At 39.2% G+C, this 22,337-nt stretch overlaps 1 protein-coding gene across 1 annotated transcript in view; it reads left to right on the forward strand.

Moving 5' to 3' along the window:
* Positions 1–22,337, forward strand: part of PA200 (proteasome activating protein 200) — a 212,571-nt gene that overhangs the window by 79,543 nt on the left and 110,691 nt on the right. The window contains exons 5-12 of the mRNA XM_089428912.1: positions 2,159–2,260; positions 2,358–2,523; positions 3,444–3,566; positions 3,770–3,837; positions 3,956–4,057; positions 4,308–4,527; positions 4,765–5,007; positions 5,150–5,277. Coding sequence (XP_089285038.1) covers positions 2,159–2,260; positions 2,358–2,523; positions 3,444–3,566; positions 3,770–3,837; positions 3,956–4,057; positions 4,308–4,527; positions 4,765–5,007; positions 5,150–5,277 — 1,152 coding nt within the window. The remainder of the gene's footprint in view (positions 1–2,158; positions 2,261–2,357; positions 2,524–3,443; positions 3,567–3,769; positions 3,838–3,955; positions 4,058–4,307; positions 4,528–4,764; positions 5,008–5,149; positions 5,278–22,337) is intronic.

Below are 22,337 nucleotides of genomic sequence, written 5' to 3' on the forward strand. Positions count from 1 at the left end.
CTCCACCTGCAAAGGGAATATAGAAAATACCAAATAACTTTTAAAATCAATAGACAGAACTTGGATACCTTAGTTTTTCTTGCAAATCTTGTTCTCCATTGAAGCTCTACAGTGAAATCTGAGTGATTTCACTCTCAGACTAGGGGGTATCGTCGCAACACCGAAGTCTGCTATGGTAGCTAGGGCTCCAAAGCCCTCAGCGTCTTCTTCCAACTCTCTCCAAGAGTTCTCTCTTCAAACTCACACAATGTCTAAATGAATTAGAGTATCCTCAATTCTCTTCTTTAATGAGTTTAGGATTGTCTTTTCATCTTTGCCTTCCCTTTTGTCTTTTCATCTTCACCTTCCCTTTTCTCTCTTTATTATTGTTTTTTTTTCTTTTTATTAAATTCACTTTTATAAAGTCACTTTATGATACTCCACTTTATAAAGTTAAAGTGACATCCAACTTGCCTAGGAAATATCAACGTTTCTCCTTCTTTAATAAAGTCTCCTTAGGCAAATTTAAGTCCCCTTGTTAATTATTTCCAAAATTGCAAAACTCCAAAATGATTTTGCATGCACAAAATTTGGGAACATTACATAGACACAAAATTTCTCCACTAAATTTTGTAGCGGAATAGGCACAGAAATAAACACACCATCACACAATTCAACAACACAATTTTTCTAGGGAACCCAACTGGGAAAACCCTTTGCTTGCTTGAGAATATTAATGAAGAAAAATGAGCAATAGATCTCTTACAATATATTTTCAATAAAGAAGCAATGACCTTCCTGCTTGAACTAAGCTTGAAACACCTGTAAGACCCCTGGTCCTTATGTCTTCTTGCCTTGCTTGGATGAGCTCCTCAATCCTTGCACAAATCCTAGGAAATAAGCCCCTATTTCCTAGCACATGCACTGCTCCTATTTCTTAGGAATTAGCCCCTATTTCCTAGTGCACTCCCGAGGCAATTCTTCTTCTATCAAATCTCGCACACAAGCTCCTTCTTGCTCTTGTCATTGTTACAAGCTCAAACACAATACCTGTGCTTAAGAAAAATGATTACAATTTTGCCTTTGCCCCTCCTTATAAGCAATTCAAATGGATAAATCTGGCAAATTCTATTTTAGGAATTGATTTTGTGATTGATGAGCTAATTGAGTTAACTAACTCACGCAATTCGTCTCATCTCAATTCTGGAACTTGAGAATCAATTACTTGTCCTTTTCCCAAATTAACTTGCACTATAAGACAATGAACTCGGCCTTCCACTTTTGCACATTAGTTAACTACTTCATAACTCAACCTAACTTTTAGGAACTCATCCTAAATTATGGGAACTCGTCCTAATTTGTTGGGACTTATCCCAAATCTTAGGAATCTGTCCTAATTTATAGGAATTAGCTCCTAACTTATAGGAACTGATTCCTCACTTATAGGAATTCGAGCATGCTAAGGAAGAACTCGTTGAGTTCCCTTTGATTAAGGCACAAATCAAGGAACCCTTTCTCGTTATCATTTTCAACATAATCTTTTTGGTGTTTCATCTCCTAGGGTTAGGTTTTTGTACGTTTAGGGTTTCCTGATCGGTTTTGATGTTAAAAAGGGCCTTTCAGTTTCATTGTAACTCACTTTGGCAAAGGCACGCAGCCATCACATCTACCACCATTCGAGTTCGCTTGTTTCATTTTGCATTTTTACAATTTCAGCACATTCCATTTATTAACAGAAGTTAAGTTTCACTGTATCTCTGTGTTTTGGTTATTAATATGTATTTCATTTCGATCCCTTAATCTGGATCATTCGTGGCATGTAACAGTGACAATGATAGATTGCTTTTGTTAACTGCACAGATAAAATATTCCTAGAGATACTAAATCAAACGGTAAACCCCATCATTGAAGGTTAACTGATCCATTTTCTACGGTGTTAGCTAATGGCTTGAGAAAGAAGTATTAGATATAAGTAATTATTTCTCACCTCTTTGGCCAGTATGTTGTAATATTATGACCATGTCTTTTTGATAATTTTAATGACTCCGTCTTAGGTAGCTTTGTCAACTCTTTTACTTTGATAAGTGACAGTCATGCTGCTACTAGTTCTGGCTGCCTTATGTCTGAGAAAGTGTATATGGATTCTGGGTTCACATGATCTGTAGTTCTGTTTGTGCAGACCTTATATGGAGAATCTATGGCATAACTCGTCACTGGAAGCTGCTGGTTTTGTTCAATTGTTTCTTCCAACAAATGCAGTAAACCTTGGCTTCTTTAGTTGGTAAGTAAACTTTATTTATTTATTTATTTGTGCATTTACTTTCACAGTCTTTTACATCATCGTATATCTGTTAAAGTTATTTTCCTTTATGTGGCAGTGACTGGATTACAGATTGCTTGAACTTATGGGTTGGAATGCCAAATTGTCAATACTGGGATATTCAATGGGCCGCTGTCATGGCACGTTGTATAAAAAACTGTATGACAATTGAGTGGGAGGGTTTTCTTCCAGTGCTTTTCACACAATATTTGAATATGTTCGAGGTATTTTAGCTTGTAGATTTGTTAGACTTGACACAGGATGCAATGCAAAGAACTTTTCCTTAGTTTAAATTATGTGATCATGAGTAAACTCGTGCCTATGGTTTTAGGATGTACAATGTGAATATATATTATTATTGCTTAATGTTACTATTCTATTATGACTTTCAATAGAATCAAAGTGCAGACAAAATAATACCTCGCATGAGCACAAGTTATCTTCCTAGCTTTGGACCATGTGAAATGAGTTTAGTCATTTTCTTGAATTTGGACCATGTGAGACAGTCTAAGCTGTTGGGCTTAAAAATGTTTGATAGATGACGATCTACGGGAAACTAATTTGGTATCTAAAACTATTAATGAAGGCTTTAATATGAGAAGACTGTGTCATTGATCTAAAAAGGTGCCCCTATCCGTTGAAAGTTAGGCCCATTGGAGGTGTTAATCAGGATAGTTTTATGCTAGCAAGCCCCCATAGGGGGTGTTAAATTAGCTGCATAGTTGCATGTCAAAGAAGAAAAAAGATGTTCTAACCTCAATTTTAATAACCTGACCCACAAACCACAAAAACAAACAATCCTTCTAACCTTTCCCATTAACAAAAGATCCAAATGCACTGGCAAGGAAACAGATCTAGATCATGCAAAGCAGGACTGCAGTGAAAGCTGGGAACAGTATCGGACTGTACCATACACATTGAAACTCAGGAACCTAGTGGAACCTATTCATCCAGTTGTCTTCTCAAAAAATCTATACTAGTGTTACTTATATATCAATTAGCAGAAAAGTTACTTATCTTTAAATATTTTGTTGTTGCATTTTCCTTTTACTTGTAGATCAGCAATGTTGTGATTTTGAGTTCTCTTTTGTGAAATCCAGTTGATATCTTGTGGCAAATGATGACAAATCCTATTGCAAAACAGGTACCGGTGGCAAATAACAGTGGACCATACCCCTTTTCAAGAGATGATATTCCGAGGAGTACCATATATGCATTTTGTCAAAGCAAGCTAGTCACACCTGCAAAGGATATTGCTAAATCGATTGTACAACTCTCCTTTCCTTATGTTTTGAATGTTGCTTTGAATCATATAATTAATTAATGGACATTGTAGTTTCTCTTTTGGACAATATATATTACAAGATATATTCAATATAACAGGGAATCTACTTTTGTTCATTTTTGTGATTTGAATTTGCCTGTGGACCTTATGTGTTTGTTGTAATAATAGTTATTTTACTTTCACAGGTATACCTGCTGAAACCTGGTGGTTCAGCCCAAGCTTACCTTGAAAAAATGGTTGACCTTTTGGAACAGTTAGGCATCTTGATAAACTGTCGAATTGTCTATCACACTAATATCGTTTGGTTCGGTGTATTTGTAAGGTGAGAAAAATGATTTCCAATTTCTTATGACTTGTCTTCTGATTTCCAGATATTATCATCCATCTAATGGGGGTCGGTGGAGTTACTCTTTAGAACGCTTTTTGCGATATCTAGTGCACTACTTTCAGAAACGCCTTGCCCAAGAGCTACGGTAAGGGCATTTTGCCACTAAGGTTGTTGCTTACACGAATCCTGTAAATCTTGTGCCATGCCAATAAGTTTTTACCAGTATTAATTTTCCATGTTATGGTTCACTCTGCACAGTTATTGATGGTACTGATTGTATGTGTGATTGGTTCAACATGATGGGTTATAACAAAATTCAACAATGAAATATTTTTTAATTACAGGCAGATAAAAATAAATTTATTTTCTGATTTTTTTTTTGACATTCTCTGCAGAAGTAGAGAGCTTGGTACATGCATGGTTCAGAACTTCCTTGGAAGCTCAGAAAGGGAAGCCTTTGTGAGATCTGTGTTGAAGTTAATTGAGCGTGGTCAGTACAGCAAGAATGAATCCCTTGCTGGAACTGCTGCTGTTGCATCTTCTGTGTTATCCTATGTGGAGCCCACTGTTGTTCTGCCCTTTATTGTGTCAAGCTTCCATGTTGCACTTGATAATGTGAGTGCTATCATTGATTTCAAATTATGTTTAGAATATTATCTTTCTAAACTGGTTTTGCTGGGTCATGATGGTTTTGATCTTCAAAAAAGCCTGTCATTTAGTTGAATGGAATGTTAGGGTTCCTTGGTTTGCAATGCATTTTTTGATGTTATGACAAAATAAAAGCACAAGCCTTTTTTATCTTTTAATTCTAGTTTATACCTGAAGGGAATTGTCTGTTTACTGCAAGTGCAGATAACATCTCCACATCAATATAAGTCTGCAATCACAGGAATGGCGCTTGCCAGTCGTGCTTTACTTCTAGCTTCTGCAGAAACTTCTTCCATGGAAACTGACAAATCTGAATGTATTCCTTCTTCTAATGATTACAACCATGCCTTGATGGTTTCAATGTGTAATACTTTAGCTGGTATGGATGTCAATGATCCTCCAAAAACCCTTGCAACTATGCAGCTCTTTGGATCTATATTCTCCAATGTAAGTATTAGAATCTATCATTTTAGGTATAAAATTTTGCATCAGTGGTTTTCATTTTAGCTATTCAAGTTTGTGTCAGCAGTGTTTAAGACTTATTTTTGAGAGTTGTTGATTATTATGTGTTGTTTATGTCTTCCCCCAGTTGGCTGAGATCGGCGATAAAGAAGATGGCAGCTCACCTATGATGGGTATCAACTTATCAGAATGGCTGGATGAATTCTTTTCTCGTCTCTTTTCTCTTCTTATACATTTGGAGCCAAACAATCAATCGTAAGTGATTATTTATCTAGGGAGCATATTTTCTTATATATTTTTTAAGGTTTTACTAATTCTGAAAATTTGATTTGACTTGCCTTAAAAGACAACCCACTTAGCAAAATGAATTGCCTTTACTTGGAGAACATTTCATATATAATAAATAATGTGAAAAATACCAAATTTGCAACAACTAAAAGGGTGTAGATCTTTTTCTGATGGGCTTCACCTAATGAAACTCAAAATGAAGCTTGGTTTCATGAATAATCATAAATATGATCACATTTACCTGGCAACTTGAAACCCCATGAACATGAGACAATTTTATTTTAAACATGAAGAGTGCCATCTTTAATCCTACCTGTATTCAGAGTGCCATCTCTAATCCTACCTCGATTCAGAGCACTACCCAGGGCCACTGGCATCAATGCAAATAAAAGCTGCCTGCATGGAGGCTTTGCAGGACCAGCTAATGTGGGGATATTAGAACATCCGTCAAGTTTGTGATTTCCAACTGTATGTTTTCTAGCTAAGTGAATGAAGCTATAGGTAGGATGTTCAAAATTGCATGGAAGTCGGGACTGATGTCTGTACTAGGTGATAATATGGATTTTGATGTATAAATGCTTACTGGAAATTAATAGTATTGCTGAAAATGGATACTAGTACAGCTCTCAATCATTACTTGAAATTAGGAAAATAGATTAAGATCTGAGTGACATTAGCACTTAGTGTGAAAATTTCTAATCCGAAATTCTACGGCAGTAACTGATTTATTTCACCTACTTATTTCTCACAATAAGTTATTTACTAAATCCCTTCAGCAAACATTGAAATGAATTCTACTGCAGTAATCACATAATTACATAGAGAAAATAACAGGGACAAGAACCAATCACATCAACTCAGTTGTTTTTGGACAATTGTCCCCGGAAAAACCCAATGTGGGAAAACTAGTGCAGCAGATGAGAGTTTTATTAATCTTCAACAATAATCGCTTTATAAAGAATGATTTTATAGAGAAACTGAGACACTACTGAGAGAAAACACCTGAGACAAGGTTCATCCCTTTCCTGGAAACTTTCTAACACCCTAGAGACCCTTCTCCCACTTCTACGTGGTTCTGTGTCCCTCTGCGTCAGCCTGCGTCTCCTGGACTGCGTCTTCCCTCTGCGCTGTCCTCAATACCTCTGCATCACGTCCTCCTCAGTCACTGACTGCTGTTGATGCCCTCCTCTTCCTCCACCTTGCAACTCTCCCTCTGAAATCGATCTTCTTCACTTTGAGAATCGATTTTCCTTGGGATACTTAGTATCCGTTGATGTGTATCCAAATGATCCTCAAGTATTCTTTTATACTTTTCCTGTTGATGAATCAACGACCGAGATTAAGTTTCTAATCAACGACTAAGATTAAAACAGACTTGATCATTGTTTCTTAGAAGCTTATCACCCTTATCCTAAGTCACCGGATTCGTCCTAAACCCCCTACGAATCCCGAATCCAGTGAATCCGACACGATTTGGTCCGGATTCGTGTCCAAATCATATGACACGTCGTGTCTGTTTCCGACATGTTGAATCCGAGGTCATGTCACGATTTTCAAAAGCGTGTTGCGATTTTGGGACACGTGTCCTGTTTCCAGGACTCGCTAAGCTCAGTGAGGGAAAGAAAAGGGCGTGTTTGCTCATTAATATTTTCATTTGGCAAGTGATTTGTGCTGTTGGAAAGTGATTTGTGTTGTTGCAGAAAGGAGTAGAGCATTTTGGCAGCTTCATGATCAAGTCTAGGCCCTAGTATTGATATGCTATTCATGGTAATGTTAAATTCTTAAAGTAAAAGTGACATTCTCCTTAATCTTCATTTTCATCATTTTACTTAAATTTTTAACATTACCATGAAATGACTCAGGATGTTTGAGAGTGGTTCCGACCTCATTGGATTTCATGTGGAGAAAATAGAATTTTAGATTTCATTCAAAATCCAGCAGACTTGTCAGTTTTTCAGGATTTTAGGATTGGGGGATTGCAATGTTTCCATTGAATTTCGTCATGTATTAGGGTATGGAACTCGTATTTAATCAAGAGCACCAAACCAAGAGCTTCTGAATATGTCGCTCCCGCTCTCGTTTTCGCTCCCGCTCCCCGCTTTCGCTCCCGCTCCCCGCTTTCGCTCCCGCTCCCAAGTAACACTGTTCCTGATGATATGGGTCTGGACACCACTGTTGAGTTGGCATTGGCCAACATGGATCTCAATGATCCATTGCTAGACCTTGTTAGATTTGATGACTTAGAGGGGTCAACCTCCATACTAGCAGATGCAGAGGCGACTATGGATACAAGGGAGGAGGAGGATGCAGAGGAGAGCAATGGGGACCATGATGATGGGGACAATGATGCTGATTCTGATGCTGATTGATGCCTTGAGGCTTGTATACCTGTAGTTGTTTTATATTTTCTATTTCTATTTGCCATTGGCATTGCACCAACACTACATATGTAACACATTTTGATTTGATGACTTAATGAGAAAACTACAATTGTCAGTGTGTTTATCTTACTATCTTGTAGTTGTAAGTTGTCTTTCAGTTACGAATTATGAATCATGATTTAAATTTTTAATAGATTTTTCATTTATGTGACCAGTACCACTGACATTTATTTGAATTTTGTATGTACTATGCATGCTAATAGCTATAGATGAAGATCTATGTTTGAAATCAATAAATTTGTATCATTAATTAAAATTTGTGTAAGAAATATGATAATATCTAATTATATATATATATATATATATTTTTAATATATATATATATATATATATATATATATTTTAATAAAATAATATATAACGTGTCCTGTTCCGGGGGGTCAGCGTGTTCGAATCCGACACCATGAATCTCGAATCCTACGTGTCCCGAATCCCCGTGTCAGGTGACTTAGCCCTTATCTTTGTTAATACCTATTAATATTTTTAGTTTCCTAAGTTTAGACTTAAGAACCCATTAAAAATATCAATATTTTTATAACTCCTCATCCGGGTGGAATTTCTCCAAACGATTTATGGGTCTTGGAGATCTCATGTATTTTAGCCCCTCCACAAAATTTTGGAGCTAGAGCACATCCGATGCTACTGAAGTTCAACATTCCCTCTTATGAGGAATGTGCTCTAGCAGTGTTTCCCAATAGAAGCACCACATTGATCCATGTCATTGGTCCTTTGCCCCTCATCTACTGTGCTGATGCAACATGTACTGCTGCCCATGGCACTGCAATTGTCACTACTACATCTGTACTGAGGCTCCCTCTGAATATGTTGCATCATGCTGCCCATAGCATTGCCATTATTAACTGCTGCACTGCAACTCTTGATACTTATCCATTGCTGCTATTGAAATGGATTCTTTACCATCCCATCTTCTCCTTGTAATAAACAAACTTTGTTCTTCCTAGAGCCTTGGTGAGGATGTCTGCCATCTGTTTTCCCGTAGGAGTGTACCCCAACTGTACTGCCTCTTGTTGGACACAGTCTCTGACAAAGTAACACCTGATATCAATGTGCTTTGACCGATCATGAAACACTGGTTTCTCAGAGAGCTTGATGCAACTCTGGTTATCACACAAAATCCTGGTTGCTTCCATCCTTCTCCTGAATAGATTCAAAAGCAATTTCCTAAACCATATGGCTTCGCACGAAGCTGTGCTAGCTACCATATATTCTACTTTAGGTGAGCTCAAAGCCATGGATTTCTGTTTTCTACTACACCAGGAGGTCATTCCTGATCCAATGTTGAAACAATACGCAGTTGTATTTTTCCGATCTACTGAAGTTCCAATCCAATCTGCGTCGGTGAACCCACTCAACCTAATGCATTGCCTTGGGTGTACAATAGTCCATGCTCGACTGTTCCTTGTATATACCTGAGGACATGTTTGGCTGCTGCCTAGTACACCCTCTTGGGTTCCACCATGAACTGATTGAGGGTGTTGACAACGTAACAAATGTCTGGCCTGGTATTGACCAAATACATCAACAACCCTATAAGTTGCTTGTACAAGGTGGGATCAACGTCTTTATCTTCTGATGCATCAATCTTCTTCCGGTTGGTGATCATTGGAGTAGCCATAGGTCTACAGTCCTGCATCCTGAATCTCTTCAAGATCTCTATAGCATATCTCCCTTGTCCAAGGAAGATCTCACCTTCTGCTGCCAAACTTCCAACCCCAGGAAATAATGCATCTATCCCAAATCCTTCATGTCGAATTCTGTGGCTAGGTTCTTCTTACAGTCTTTGATGAGCCTATATGATCTTGTCAGGAAAAGATCATCCACTTATAACATCGGGATTAGAGGCTCATTCTCTACAACAAGATCGTAGAGATTAGGATTTGCATCACTCTTAACGAACCCCATTTTCTGCAAGTAGCCATTAATTCGACTGTACCATGCTCTAGGTGTTTGTTTAAGCCCATACAAGGCTTTCTTTAATCTGCATACATGAGATTTCTTCTCACGTGTCTCAAAACACTCTGTCTATTCAATATATACTTCTATCACCCCATTCAAGAACGCGGTCTTGACATCCATCTGGTGAATCTCCCACCCCATCTGTGCTGCAAGGGATTTTACGGTTCTAATAGAAGTAAACCTGGCTACTGGGGTGAAGGTTTCTTCATAGTCTATCCCTTCCTTCTGAGCATATCCCTTAGCGACAAACCTGCCTTTGTATTTCTCCACACTGCCGTCTGCAACATATTTGACTTTGTAGATCCATTTCGAACCTATCACTGACCCATCCTGAGGCCTAGGTACCACTTCCTAGACATCATTGACCATTATAGAATTGTATTCCTCCACCATAACATCTACCCATACTTGATGCCGAACGACCTCCTGAAAACTAGAGGGTTCCCCACCCTGAGCTATTAGGTCCTGGTATCTGTCTGGCTGTCTTTACTCCCTTTTATCATTCCTGGGTGCACCAATGAAGTCCTCTGCATCCCGTAGAATTCGTTGGAGTTCTTGGCTCGTTCTTCCACTGGTAGTGGGTACATCTATCAACTCTTCCTCTTCCTGAGATTCCTCCTGTTCTGAAGCTTTCCCTTTAGGAGAATTGCTAGTACTAGTTTTTGCTAGTCGAAGTGGTTGGACCAACAGATCGTCTTTTGACTGCTCCTCGGAAGGCATTTCTTAGGATTTCCTGAAACCTCTGTCCTCCATGAACTTCACATCCCGCCAAACTACTACCTTCCTACTCCTTGGAAGATAGACTCTATATGCCTTAGCATTCTCACTATATCCCACAAGATATTTTTTCTCAGTAGTTTGATCTAATTTCTCTCTTTTCTTCGAGTATACGACAATACGCCAAACTCCCAAATATCCTGAAATGTTGACTTCAGGTGTCTTCCTGGTGAAGACCCTAGAGTGATTTTTCCCAATGCCTTGTGTGGAGTCCTGTTCCAGACATAAATTGCCATGCTGCATGCTTCTGCCCACAAGAATTTGGGCATATCCTGATCATACAACATCGCCCTAGCTGCTTCCACAATAGTCCTGTTTTTCCTTTTTGCTACTCCATTCTGCTTCAAATTGTAGGGAGCTGTCCACTCTCTTCTGATGCCTTCCCTAGCACAAAAATCGGTGAAGTCCTTGTCAACGTACTCTCCACCATTGTTTGAGTGCAACACTTTTATCTTCTTTCCTGTCAGATTCTCTACTAGAGCCTTGAACTCTTTGAATCGACCAAAAACCTCATCCTTGGTTTTCAGAAAGTAGATCCAAGTCTTCCTGGAATGGTCATCGATGAAAGCGACGAAGTTTTCAGTACCACTAAGAGCTTTTGTGGACATAGGTCCGCAGATCTCTGAGTGTATCAATCCTAGAACACTCTGAGCTCTATTGTTACTTATGGAAAATGTTGCTTTGGCATACTTGCCTAGAGCGCACCCTCTGCATACATCATCTCGTTTGGTACTTAATTTTGGAACTCCTGATACTGTTTTCCTGAGAATTCTCAGAGCCCCATGGTGTAAGTGTCTCATCCTCCTGTGCCATAGTTCATTCAAATTTTTATCTCCATTGCTGCCTATCAGTGCCATTGGAGATTCTAGCTGTAATCTATACAACCTATTACTTCTAGCTGTAATCTATACAGCCTGTTACTTCTCATTCCAATCTAGGCCTTCCTTTTCCAACTCGGGTGTTTGACATATACTTTCTCCCTAATGAAGAAAACTTCATAGCCCTTGTTTTGAAGTTGAGATATGGAGAGTAAGTTCATCCCCAATCCTGGCACATGTAGCACATTGGTTGCTCGAAGCTGCTCTCCTGCTTAGGTTTGAAAGAGTACAATACCTTTTCCTATGAGGGTACACTTTCCCATTGTGATCTGAAAATTCATCATTTCTTCTTGATAATTTGAAAAACATTCTTGTATTCCTGTCATATGCTAGGAAGCTCAACTATCTATATACCAAATCTCAGAGGAGGCAGAGCTTGCTAGGCAAGCGACTTCTTCTTATAGTCTGGAAGCTAACATAGAATAATCGTGATCCATGTCCCTCATGCTTTCTTCTGGAAATTTGTGTGAGTCCCTTTGAGTTGATGCCTCTCTATCATGCTCCTGTCCCATAGCCGATTTTTCTCTCTTGTTGTCTGATCTCTACTCTGATACCATGTGAAAATTTCTAATACGAAATTCTACTGCAGTAACTGATTTATTTCACTTACTTATTTCTCACAATAAGTTATTTACAAAATCCCTTCAGCAAACATTAAAATAAATTCCACTGCAATAATCACATAATTACATGGAGAGAATAACAAGCACAAGAGCCAATTACATCAACACAGTTGTTTTTGGACAATTGTCCCCAGAAAAACCCAATGTGGGAAAACTGGTGCAGTAGATGAGGGTTTTATTAATCTTCAACAATAATCGCTTTACAAGGAATGATTTTACAGAGAAACTGAGACACTAGTGAGAGAAAACACCTGAGACAAGGTTTATCCCTTTCCTGGAAACTTTCTAACACCCTGGTGACCCTTCTCCCACTTATGCGTCACTTTTGCATCACTTTGCGTGGTTTTGTGTCCCTCTGCGTCAGCGTGCGTCTCCTGGATTGCATCTTCCCTCTGCGTTGTCTCTCAATACCCCTGCGTCACCTCCTCCTCAGTCACTGATTGCTGCTGATGCCCTCCTCTTCCTCCACCCTGCAACTCTCCCTTTGAAATCGATCTCCTTCACTTTGAGAATCGATTTTCCTTGGGATACTGAGTGTTCGCTGGTGTGTATCCAAATGATTCTCAAGTCTTCTCTTATACTTTTCCTGGTGATGAACCAACGACCGAGATTAAGTCTCTAATCAACGACTAAGATTAAAACAGACTTGATCCTCGTTTTTTAGACGCTTCTCACCCTTATCTTTATTAATACACATTAATATTTTTATTTTTCTAAGTTTAGACTTAGGAACCCATTAAAAATATTAATTATTTTAATAAATCCTCATCCGGGTGGAATTTCTCCAAATGATTTCTGGGTCTTGGAGATCTCATGTATTCTAGCCCCTCCACAAAATTTTGGAGCTAGAACACATCTGATGCTACTCAAAATCAACACTTAGTGGATCTGGATTGTGTTGCTATGCTACATATTATATGTTATCTTAAGAAAAGTCTGAACCCGTCATCGTCATCCCTCAAATTCTCCTCTTCCGAGTACATACAGTTCATTTTTAATTATGTCTTCTTCTACATCTTTTTGCTAGAATTGTTCACCACATGATAGTGAGTCTCCTATTTTGCTGGTATTGCCCTTTCTGGAAGTGACTCATTATGCTCACATTCCTTGATTACATATTGTTGCCGCTTGAATCTACACTTGGGATATCATGGAGAAAATCTTTAACTCCACTTTGTGTGGTGTTGGGGGCAAGTTTTGAGTTGAGTTGCTATCACTAATATCTCAACTCCTCCGTCTAGGCTAGCTCATAGCGAAGCCAAGTGGGGTGGACCCTATTAATTACAATGACCAAAATACATTCATCCACCAATATACAAATGATAGCAAAAAACACTCAAAGCATGTAAATCAACTCATGAGCATAGCAACCATCCACAAGTATGAGATATAGCAATGACAATATGAATGGAAAACTTGAAAGCAAATGATGTGAGTAATGACCAGTGCTAAGTAAAGAGCTTTGCAGAAGTAAATGCTAAAAAGTAAATTTTGTGATTATGCTTGAAAGTAAGTACTTGGAAATGAAAAGCCCAAAAGTAAAATGTTACTTGAAATGAATATGGCAATGAAAGATGACCAAGTACAAGAGTGCTAAATATAGATGTAATGGAGTGTACTCTTGGTTTGTTTTAGATTAGAATTAAGGTTATCGCTCGAGTTTAAGTCAATTGATTGCAAAATTGAAGCAAGTTACAATTCAACTTCTTCCCCAAGCCTTATCCTCGCTAGGATTCCGGTCTTAGAATAAGAACACTTGGGGGAAGAAGCGTCCCTAATTTAAACTACTTCAACCAACATGTTTGAGGTTAATTATCTGTTCAAAAGTAAATCTAACTATCGAAATTGAGAAAATATCTACTCTAGAAAGAGAATTGCACTTAGTGAAGTTCTAGCTTAATTAGTTTGCTTGAATGAAAAGGAAAAGTAACTAAAATAGATTGCAAAATACGATCTAGGTAATGAAAAGAAATTAGAACTACACTAGTGTTGAAAATTGACAGCTATGGGATGAATTTCCTTAAATAAAATTTCATTTCCGACCTTCCTAAAGTGACTTTCTAAAAATAGAAAGTCATGTATATCTTTGCAACCATGACTTTCCAAAAATAGTAAATCACTTTCCATCAATTCGTAATCATATATATGATGGAAAATCACTTAAATTGTCCTTAATCAATCTCAATTGTTTAATTTTTAACTTAATCATCAATATTATTATTATTATTACTATTATCCTCTTTATGATATTATTATATTATTATTAAAAAGAAATTCAAGTTTCTCAATCATGAGACTCAATCATGTCATATGTAACTCTCCTCAATTAATGCATATGTTACTCTCTCTCTCTCTTAATTGATTCATTCCTCTATCTCTTTAATGCTCTTAAGCACCTCTTACACTCTCTTACACACTATAATGACTCGTCATAAAAAGATTCCTCTTACACCGCTTTAATGCATAAGTTACACTTCTCTCCTAAATGCATAAGTTACACTCCTCTCATTTATGGCATAAGTTACACCTATGTTGGCATATGTAACTCCTCCTCAAGGCATAGGAGTTACTCCCTCATGAATTCGACCTCCTTGCTCTTCCTTTATATTTGTGCCTCTCATCCTCACTTGACACACTTGCTTACTTGTGCTTGACACACACCAATGAAGCTCATCAATTCGGTCTACAATCACAATTATTTTGGCCTTCTATTTTAGGACATATCCACACGTGCGAAGAAGAGTTTAAAGGTTCTTTTGATTGTGGTTTGAATCATCTGCAAGAGTTCGTTGCTACAATGACTTGGAATCATTTCTATCTCTGATTTGTTGCCTCATTTGTGGCCGAGAATTGCAGAGAGGCTCGCTCTCCTTTTGTGACACAATTCTAAAGTTGAATGAGGGATTTTTGGGTGTATCTTCTCCACAGTTAGTTGGTGATTACAGTGGGAATTCAATCTTCTATCACAGTGACCTCAAACCTATATTTAGACCTCCTTGTGCAATCATCTTATTGGACATGTTGTCGCACAGAATGTCTAGGCACCGCGACAACGACTCAGATCGGGGGTTGTCACCCTGATCCCCAATCTCTCTATTTAAGTTGTTTCCCAACAACAGGCCAAGGGGGGTAGACCCTACAGAAATGAAAAGAAGGGGAACTAGTTGGGAACCAACCAGTTTGAGAGACATAGTCAAGCGACCGAGTACTTGTTTAATATTTAGCAAGACTTATAGGATTCAATTAGATTTAAACAATTGATACTTGTGCATTATGGAGTCAAATATCTTCCTAGGAAATTTAGGACCAAGTGATTGATTAGCAACTGCTACTTGGATGAATAACTATCTTATATGAAGTGCAGATCCTAAAGCTAATGTGGGATGCAGGAATCTTAGTAAATTTTAGTTAAATGCCTATCTAAGTTATAACTCTTCAATCCTTTCTATATTGAGCCTGATTTTGTAATAAGTGGCAGAGAGAAGATAAGGTGAAGCACACTTAGGTGTGATTAATGATACCTCTCTTGAAAATCTAACATACTGAGTGCCTCTGGCACTGCAGAAATTTGTGGCTCTGACTATTGCAAGGTCACCGTTTTAGGTACTATTAAAAGCAGGCTTCTCAAGCAAAGATCGATGGGTACCTATCTTTATATCGACCAAGCTTATGCTTGGAAGTAAATTTTAACTATGCAGGACTAACTTAATATGCAAATGCATGAGATGATTAGAAGCGAGATGAAGCTAAATCAAGGATTGAAAGTGCTTATGCCACGATCTATTTCTAAGTTATATATCAAAACCCTTAATTTCCCAATTAAATCACAAGTTTATCACTTCAATTTATTTAGATTCTTTCCAATGCAATTTTAGCTTAAATAGAACAAAAGCCTCTTCACAATTCTTTAATATCAATGTCAATTATATGGTTGCTTAGAAATACTCAGTTTAGGGAACAAAGATATGCAATTTATCACAATTCCATAAAAGGTTACTTAACAATTACTTGAAAAATTCTCAAAATTTAATACGCAATAAATATCCAATAATTCAAGTAATTAAACCATGCTTAGAGTTAATTAAATGACGAGCAATCTCAATAGATGTCAAGCATAAAAATGTTCAAAACCCTTAGTATGCAAAAGACTTAAGAAGTAAATTTTGAAAATTAATTACCATGAAGAACCATGAAATTCAAATGCTAAACACTTCAAACAATTCCATATTTAAAATATTTTTCTTAAATGTTCCGATCCAGAAAAATTTATTATTTTCCTATAGTCAAACTTTAGAGATAATTTAAAATATTTAAATGTGCCTTGACTACAGAAGAAAATTAATTTTACGCCTAAGGAATTTCGCTTTAAAAATTCCCAAACTCTTATCACAAAAAACCCAAAAGAAGGAACTCTAGATTTAATTTTTTTTTATATTATTCCTTTGGCAAATTTGACAAATTTTAATGTGGCAAAACGGTTTAATTTGATTTTTAATGGGCCAAAGGCCACGTAGAAATTCAAAAGTTTAAAACCTTGAAAAATCAAAACCACCCTAAATCAAAGCCACACTAAATAAAATCAAATATAAAAAATAAAATAAAAATCAAACTTTCAAAAATAAAAAAAATCGAACTTTCAAAGATCAAAGCCACATTAAAGAAAAAATTAAAATAAAAAAATTTAAACAAAAAAATATGAAAAATGATCAAGTTAAAAAAAATTTGATTTTTTTATTTGTTTTTTGGAACTTAACCCTAACTAAAAAAAGTAAAGACAAAACACAAAGGAAATCGAGCAGGAGAGAAACGCAGGTTGAAGCAGTAGCGAGGAAGGGAAGGAGGGAGCGTTTTGTATGTTGGAGCAGCGGAAAGGAGACGCAAAAGAGGAGTTTGCAGGTCGAAGGTGGCAGCAACTGGAGAGAGCAAGGATGAGGGATGGAGGGCCATGGATGGATTGAACGAAGAGAAGATGCAACAAATGAGGAAGGATGGAGGAGCTTGAGAAATCGGAGGAAGAGAGCCGACAGGTAGCAAGGCAAAGGGATGCGGATAGGAGCTTGAGCTATGGCTGCAGAGGGAGAGTGTGCAGGTTCGAGGATAAGGGAGGAAGGGTTCACAAGGACGCAGGTAGAGAAGGAAAGCAAGGAGCGAACAGGAGAAAGGAAGGACAAGGGAACAACGACAGGTGAGGTGTTGATTTGGGGTAGCATCAAATGTGCTCTAGCCATGAAAATTGGTGGAGAGGCTAAAGCACATGAGATGTCCAAGACCCAGAAATGGTTTGGGGAAATTCCACGCGGTTAGAGAGATATTAAAATAATTAATATTTTTAATGGAGTTCCTAAGTCTAAACTTAGGAAAATTAAAATATTAATGGGTATTAATATAAAACTGGGTGAGAAGGTTCTAAATGACATGGATCAAGCCAAATCTAATCTTAGCCGTTGATTAGGGACTTAATCTTGGCCGTTGAAGACTCAACAGGAAAAGTATAAGAGGAGGTTTGAGGGTTAGTTGGAGATACACCAAGATTGATCAGTCTGTTCGATTTTCTAGAGAGGGGTTTGTTGAAAAAATTCGAACAAGTGATCTGAGTTGCAGTGAGTACATAACAAAGAGGTAGAGATAGTGCTAGAGGGCCAGCGCAGTGATTGAGGAGGCTACGCAGAGGCAACAGGAGCCATGCAAAGGCAGCTAGAGACTGCACAGAGACTGAGGGGCCTGCGTGGGTGACGTAGAAGGCTAGAGAGTTGACGTAGAGAGGCAGAAGGCTGATGCAGAGGGTTCCAGAGCTATGTAGAGGCTTGCAGGGCTGACGCAGAGCCTTGGAGAAGCGCCATTTTTGTAGGGCAGACTAGTGCTGAGAAGCTGAATATTTGCTTCTGAGAAGCTGCCGTGTAGAAATCTCTGTTGGGTCAGCCAATTTGGCACTCTACTTGTACTCAAGAAAGCTGCTTAATAATAAAACCCTCAGAACTGTTGCACCGGTTTTCCCGCATTGGGTTTTTCCGGGGACGGTTGTCCAAAAATAACGGTGTCCTTTGTGTGTTTGTCTATTATTTCAGTTGATGATCTGTATATGAGTTGAGACTGCATTTGTGTTTATTTTCAGTATTTATATGGATAAATAACTTGTTAAGGAATAAACAAGTAGGTGAAATAAACCAGGTAATGTAGTAGGAATTTAAGACGTATCAGACTTAGAAATTTCAACATGGCATTAGAGGGTTGCAGAGCACAGGAGGACTGAAGGCACCAACATAATACGAAGTATTTGCAGCTGTCTTGACTCCTGAGAGACAGATCTGCTCCTAAGCAGAAAGCAGCAGAGGAGTGACGCAGAGGGCATGCGTCATCATTTCGATCCAGAGAGAGGACTAGCGCAGAGGCAGAGAGAGGCAGAAGAGGCTCACGAAGAGCCACATCATCCTACACAGTTAGGTAGGCTTGACGTAGTTGGCCAGAGGAGTGATTCAGCCTTTGTCGAGATTGCGCAGAGCTGGAAGGCTCAGTTTCTTTAGTTGCTAGGGCATAGGGAATTGTGCGCTGATTGTGGATTAGGACGCTGGTGGGGTGCTGTTGCTGTCGAAGCATAACAATACCTAACGAGATAAAACCAAGGTAGAGGGAGTTGCTACCTTGACGGATTTCTAGCCAAGAAATCCAGATCCGAGTTGCAGTTGCAAAGAAGATCGGAGAGGAGCGGATCGACAGTTGGCGGGAAGATTTCTAGCAGGGAAATCAAGACTCAGAGGGAGTCTAGGAGAGAACTTCCAGGAGGGAAGTCGAGACTCAGAGAGAGTCCAGAAGAAGAGCGGAGATGGTAGTGAACGAATTGAGGGATCAGGACAGGTTGGACAGGGCTTCCAACTTTGTCATCTGGAAGGTCAAGATTTTGTCTGTTCTGGATAGACATCGCATCAAGGGCTTCGCCCTGAGAACCGTGGCTGTCCCAGTCAACCCAGCTGATAATGAGAGGTATGAGGATGCAATGGCGAAGGCAAAGTGCATAATCTTTGATGGGGTCAAGGATCATGTCGTACCACATATGGCCGAAAAGAACACGACAAAGGAGATGTGGGATACTTTGACGACATTGTATCAGGGCACTTCCGTATAGTGGAAGATGTTATTAGAGAATCAATTGCAGTTATATTAGATGTAGAAGGGGGAGCAAATAGATCTATACCTCAACAGGTTGCAAGAGATTCGGGACCAACTTAATTCCATAGGGGCGACACCGGATCAGGAGTTCATGGTGAGGACCGCCTTGAATGTAGTCTCCGAGGATTGGGAGACATTTTTCAAAATCATTTTGGGCAGAGCTAATCTTCCAGGATGGGAAGAGATGTGGGCAGCTCTGCGCCAAGAAGAGATCAGAGGGTTGACCAAGGCAAGGAGTAGTAACAAAGGGGGTCGAATCAAGAAAGAGGAGGAGGAGGATGTGGCTCTGGCATCTGCGGGACAACAGGGGAAGAGGAAGAAGAAGGACATCTCCAAGGTGAAGTGCTTCCATTGTGGAGAGCTGGGTCATTATGCAACCCAGTGTCCCAAGAAGAAGAACAAGGGAGAGGCTTCTGACTCCAAGGCAGCTCCGACTAAGGTGGAGAAAGAAGTTGAGACTGATGACGATTGTGCCATGAGTGCTTATGCACCTCTAGGGAAGAGGTGGGGAGACATCAAGCTGTAGTCAGGAGGACTACAGAAGATGAGGGGCAGGATCCTTGAGGTACCCAAGCTCTTAGATCATATCTGGCTACGGGAGCCCCGAATACCAGTAGCAGAATGACAGATGTCGGTAGAAGCAAGATGCGGATGGAGCAACAAGGAAATGCTAGAGTGCAAAGGTTTGTAGCAGCGCAGTGGGGTTTGCAGCAGTGCGAGAGGCACAAAGGTGGTTGCAGCAGTGCAGAGAGGCACATTGATGGTTGCAGTGGTGCGAGAGGCACAAAGGTGCTTGCAGTAGTGCAGAGGCAGCAGAGGGAGCACATGATAGTATCATAGGTAGCTTCAACATCAAGAGGCTTTCGGACTGACAAGGATGTCAATAGTTGGGTAGATCAGTTACTTACTTTTCGGTAACTGAGTTGCAATGCAACAATTAGTAGTGGCAGCATGATGCAGCATGTTGAGAGGGAGTTGCAGTACATATGTAGCAGTGGTAGTGGCAGAGCCATGGGCAGCAGTATAGGAGGCAACAGTGCAATGAATTTTGGGCAGCAGGCCCAGCAACAACACAGGTACCGACGCTGGATGATCAATGTGATGTTCAGTGGTGGAGCATTACTAGAGCACATTCCTTGCTAAGAGGGAGTGTTGATTTGGGGTAGCATTGGATGTGCTCTAGCCATGAAAATTGGGGGAGAGGCTAAAGCACATGAGATCTCCAAGACCCATAAATGGTTTAGGGAAATTCCACCCAGTTAGAGAGATATTAAAATAATTAATATTTTTAATGGAGTTCCTAAGTCTAAACTTAGGAAAAATAAAATATTAATGGGTATTAATATAAAAGTGGGTGAGAAGGTTCTAAATGACATGGATCAAGCCAAATCTAATCTTAGTCATTGATTAGGGACTTAATCTTGACCGTTGAAGATTCAATAGGAAAAATATAAGAGGAGGCTTGAGGGTTAGTTGGAGATACGCCAAGATTGATCAGTCAGTTCGATTTTTTGGAGCGGGGTTTGTTGAGAAAATTCGAACAAGCGATCTGAGTTGCAGTGAGGGGTAGTGAGTACATAGTAGAGAGGTAGAGATAGTGCCAGAGGGCCAGTGCAGTGATGTGATGAGGCTATGCAGAGGCATCAGGAGCCACGCAAAGGCAGCGAGAGACTGCGTAGAGGTTGAGGGGTCTCCATGGGTGACGCAGAAGGCTAGAGAGTTGAAGTAGAGAGGCAGAAGGCTGACGCAGAGGGTTCCAGAGCTACGTAGAGGCTAGCAGGGCTGACGCAGAGGGTTCCAGAGCTACGTAGAGGCTAGCAGGGCTGACGCTGAGCCTTGGAGAAGCGCCAGAAGGATTTTCATAGGGCAGACTAGTGCTGAGAAGTTGAATATCTGCTTCCGAGAAGAGGTATTACTGCTGTATAGAAATCTCTGTTGGGTGAGCTAGTTTGGCACCCTAGTTGTACTTAAGAAAGCTGCTTAATAATAAAACCCTCAGAACCACTGCACCGATTTTCTCGCATTGGGTTTTTCCGGGGATGATTGTCTAAAAAGAATGGTGTTTGTTGTATGTTTGTCTATTATTTCAGTTGATGATCTGTATATGAGTTGAGACTGCATTTGTGTTTATTTTCAGTATTTATATGGATAAATAACTTGTTAAGGAATAAACAAGTAGGTGAAATAAACGAGATAATGTAGTAGGAATTTCTGACGTCAGACTTAGAAATTTCAACATGAGGAAGCAGCGATTTTGAGGGACGCAGAGGGAAGGTCGAGGAGCAATGATGAAGGGATCGAACAACTGCGGAAGGGTAACTCACGCAGAGAAGGGGCCGTAGATGGAGGAAGCAGCGATTTTGAGGGACGCAGATGGAAGGTCGAGGAGCAATGATGAAGGGATCGAACAACTGCGGAAGGGTAACTCACGTAGAGAAGGGGCCGTAGATGGAGGATGAGGGAATGAGGAGGCAGAAAAAACGCAACAGTAGGAGGAGGGAAGAAAATCGATTTTTTGCAAAGAGAAGAAAAATGCAGCAGCAAAAGGAGGGAAGAAAATCGAATTTTTGCATAGAGAGAAGAAAAAAAACGTTGTAGCAGGAGGGAAGAAAATCAAATTTTTGCAAAGAGAAGAAAAACGCAACAACAAAAGGAGGGAAGAAAATCGAATTGTTGCTGAGAGAAGAAAAATGCAACAGAAAGAGGAGCGATTTTTGAAGGTCTTCGAGGCAACAAATGGTAGCCTAAGGACCTCAAAACAAAACCCAAAAAATTAAATTTCAAACCGATATATTTTTGCTTTAAAATTTGTTCTTAGAAAAACCTCAGATTTGAATTTGAAACCCTTAGATTGAAAATAATTTTGAATAATGTCCCTGCAAAATGGTTTTGAGGCCAATTCTTGCCTTCCAGGGTCTAGATCTGGCTTCAAATTAAATTTTTTCCTTCAAATCCGCACCTGCAAAGCAAAAAAAAAATACCCAAATCCCAAATATACAAAAATGAATAAAACCCCAGAAACCCAAGTTATAAAATTTTCAGATCTATACAAAATATTTACAGATCTATGCACAAAAGTTGCAGATCTGAGTATGAGTCCAACTTCGCTCCCAGATTTGATAATCTAAGGCTCTTACTAGCCGGATCTATCAATTTTTCCACAAAAT

This window comes from Pinus tabuliformis, chromosome 4_2 (genome assembly GCF_031772625.1).
Source record: "Pinus tabuliformis cultivar Carrire ecotype Pingquan chromosome 4_2, CPIR1, whole genome shotgun sequence".
Classification (NCBI taxonomy): Eukaryota; Viridiplantae; Streptophyta; class Pinopsida; order Pinales; family Pinaceae; genus Pinus; species Pinus tabuliformis.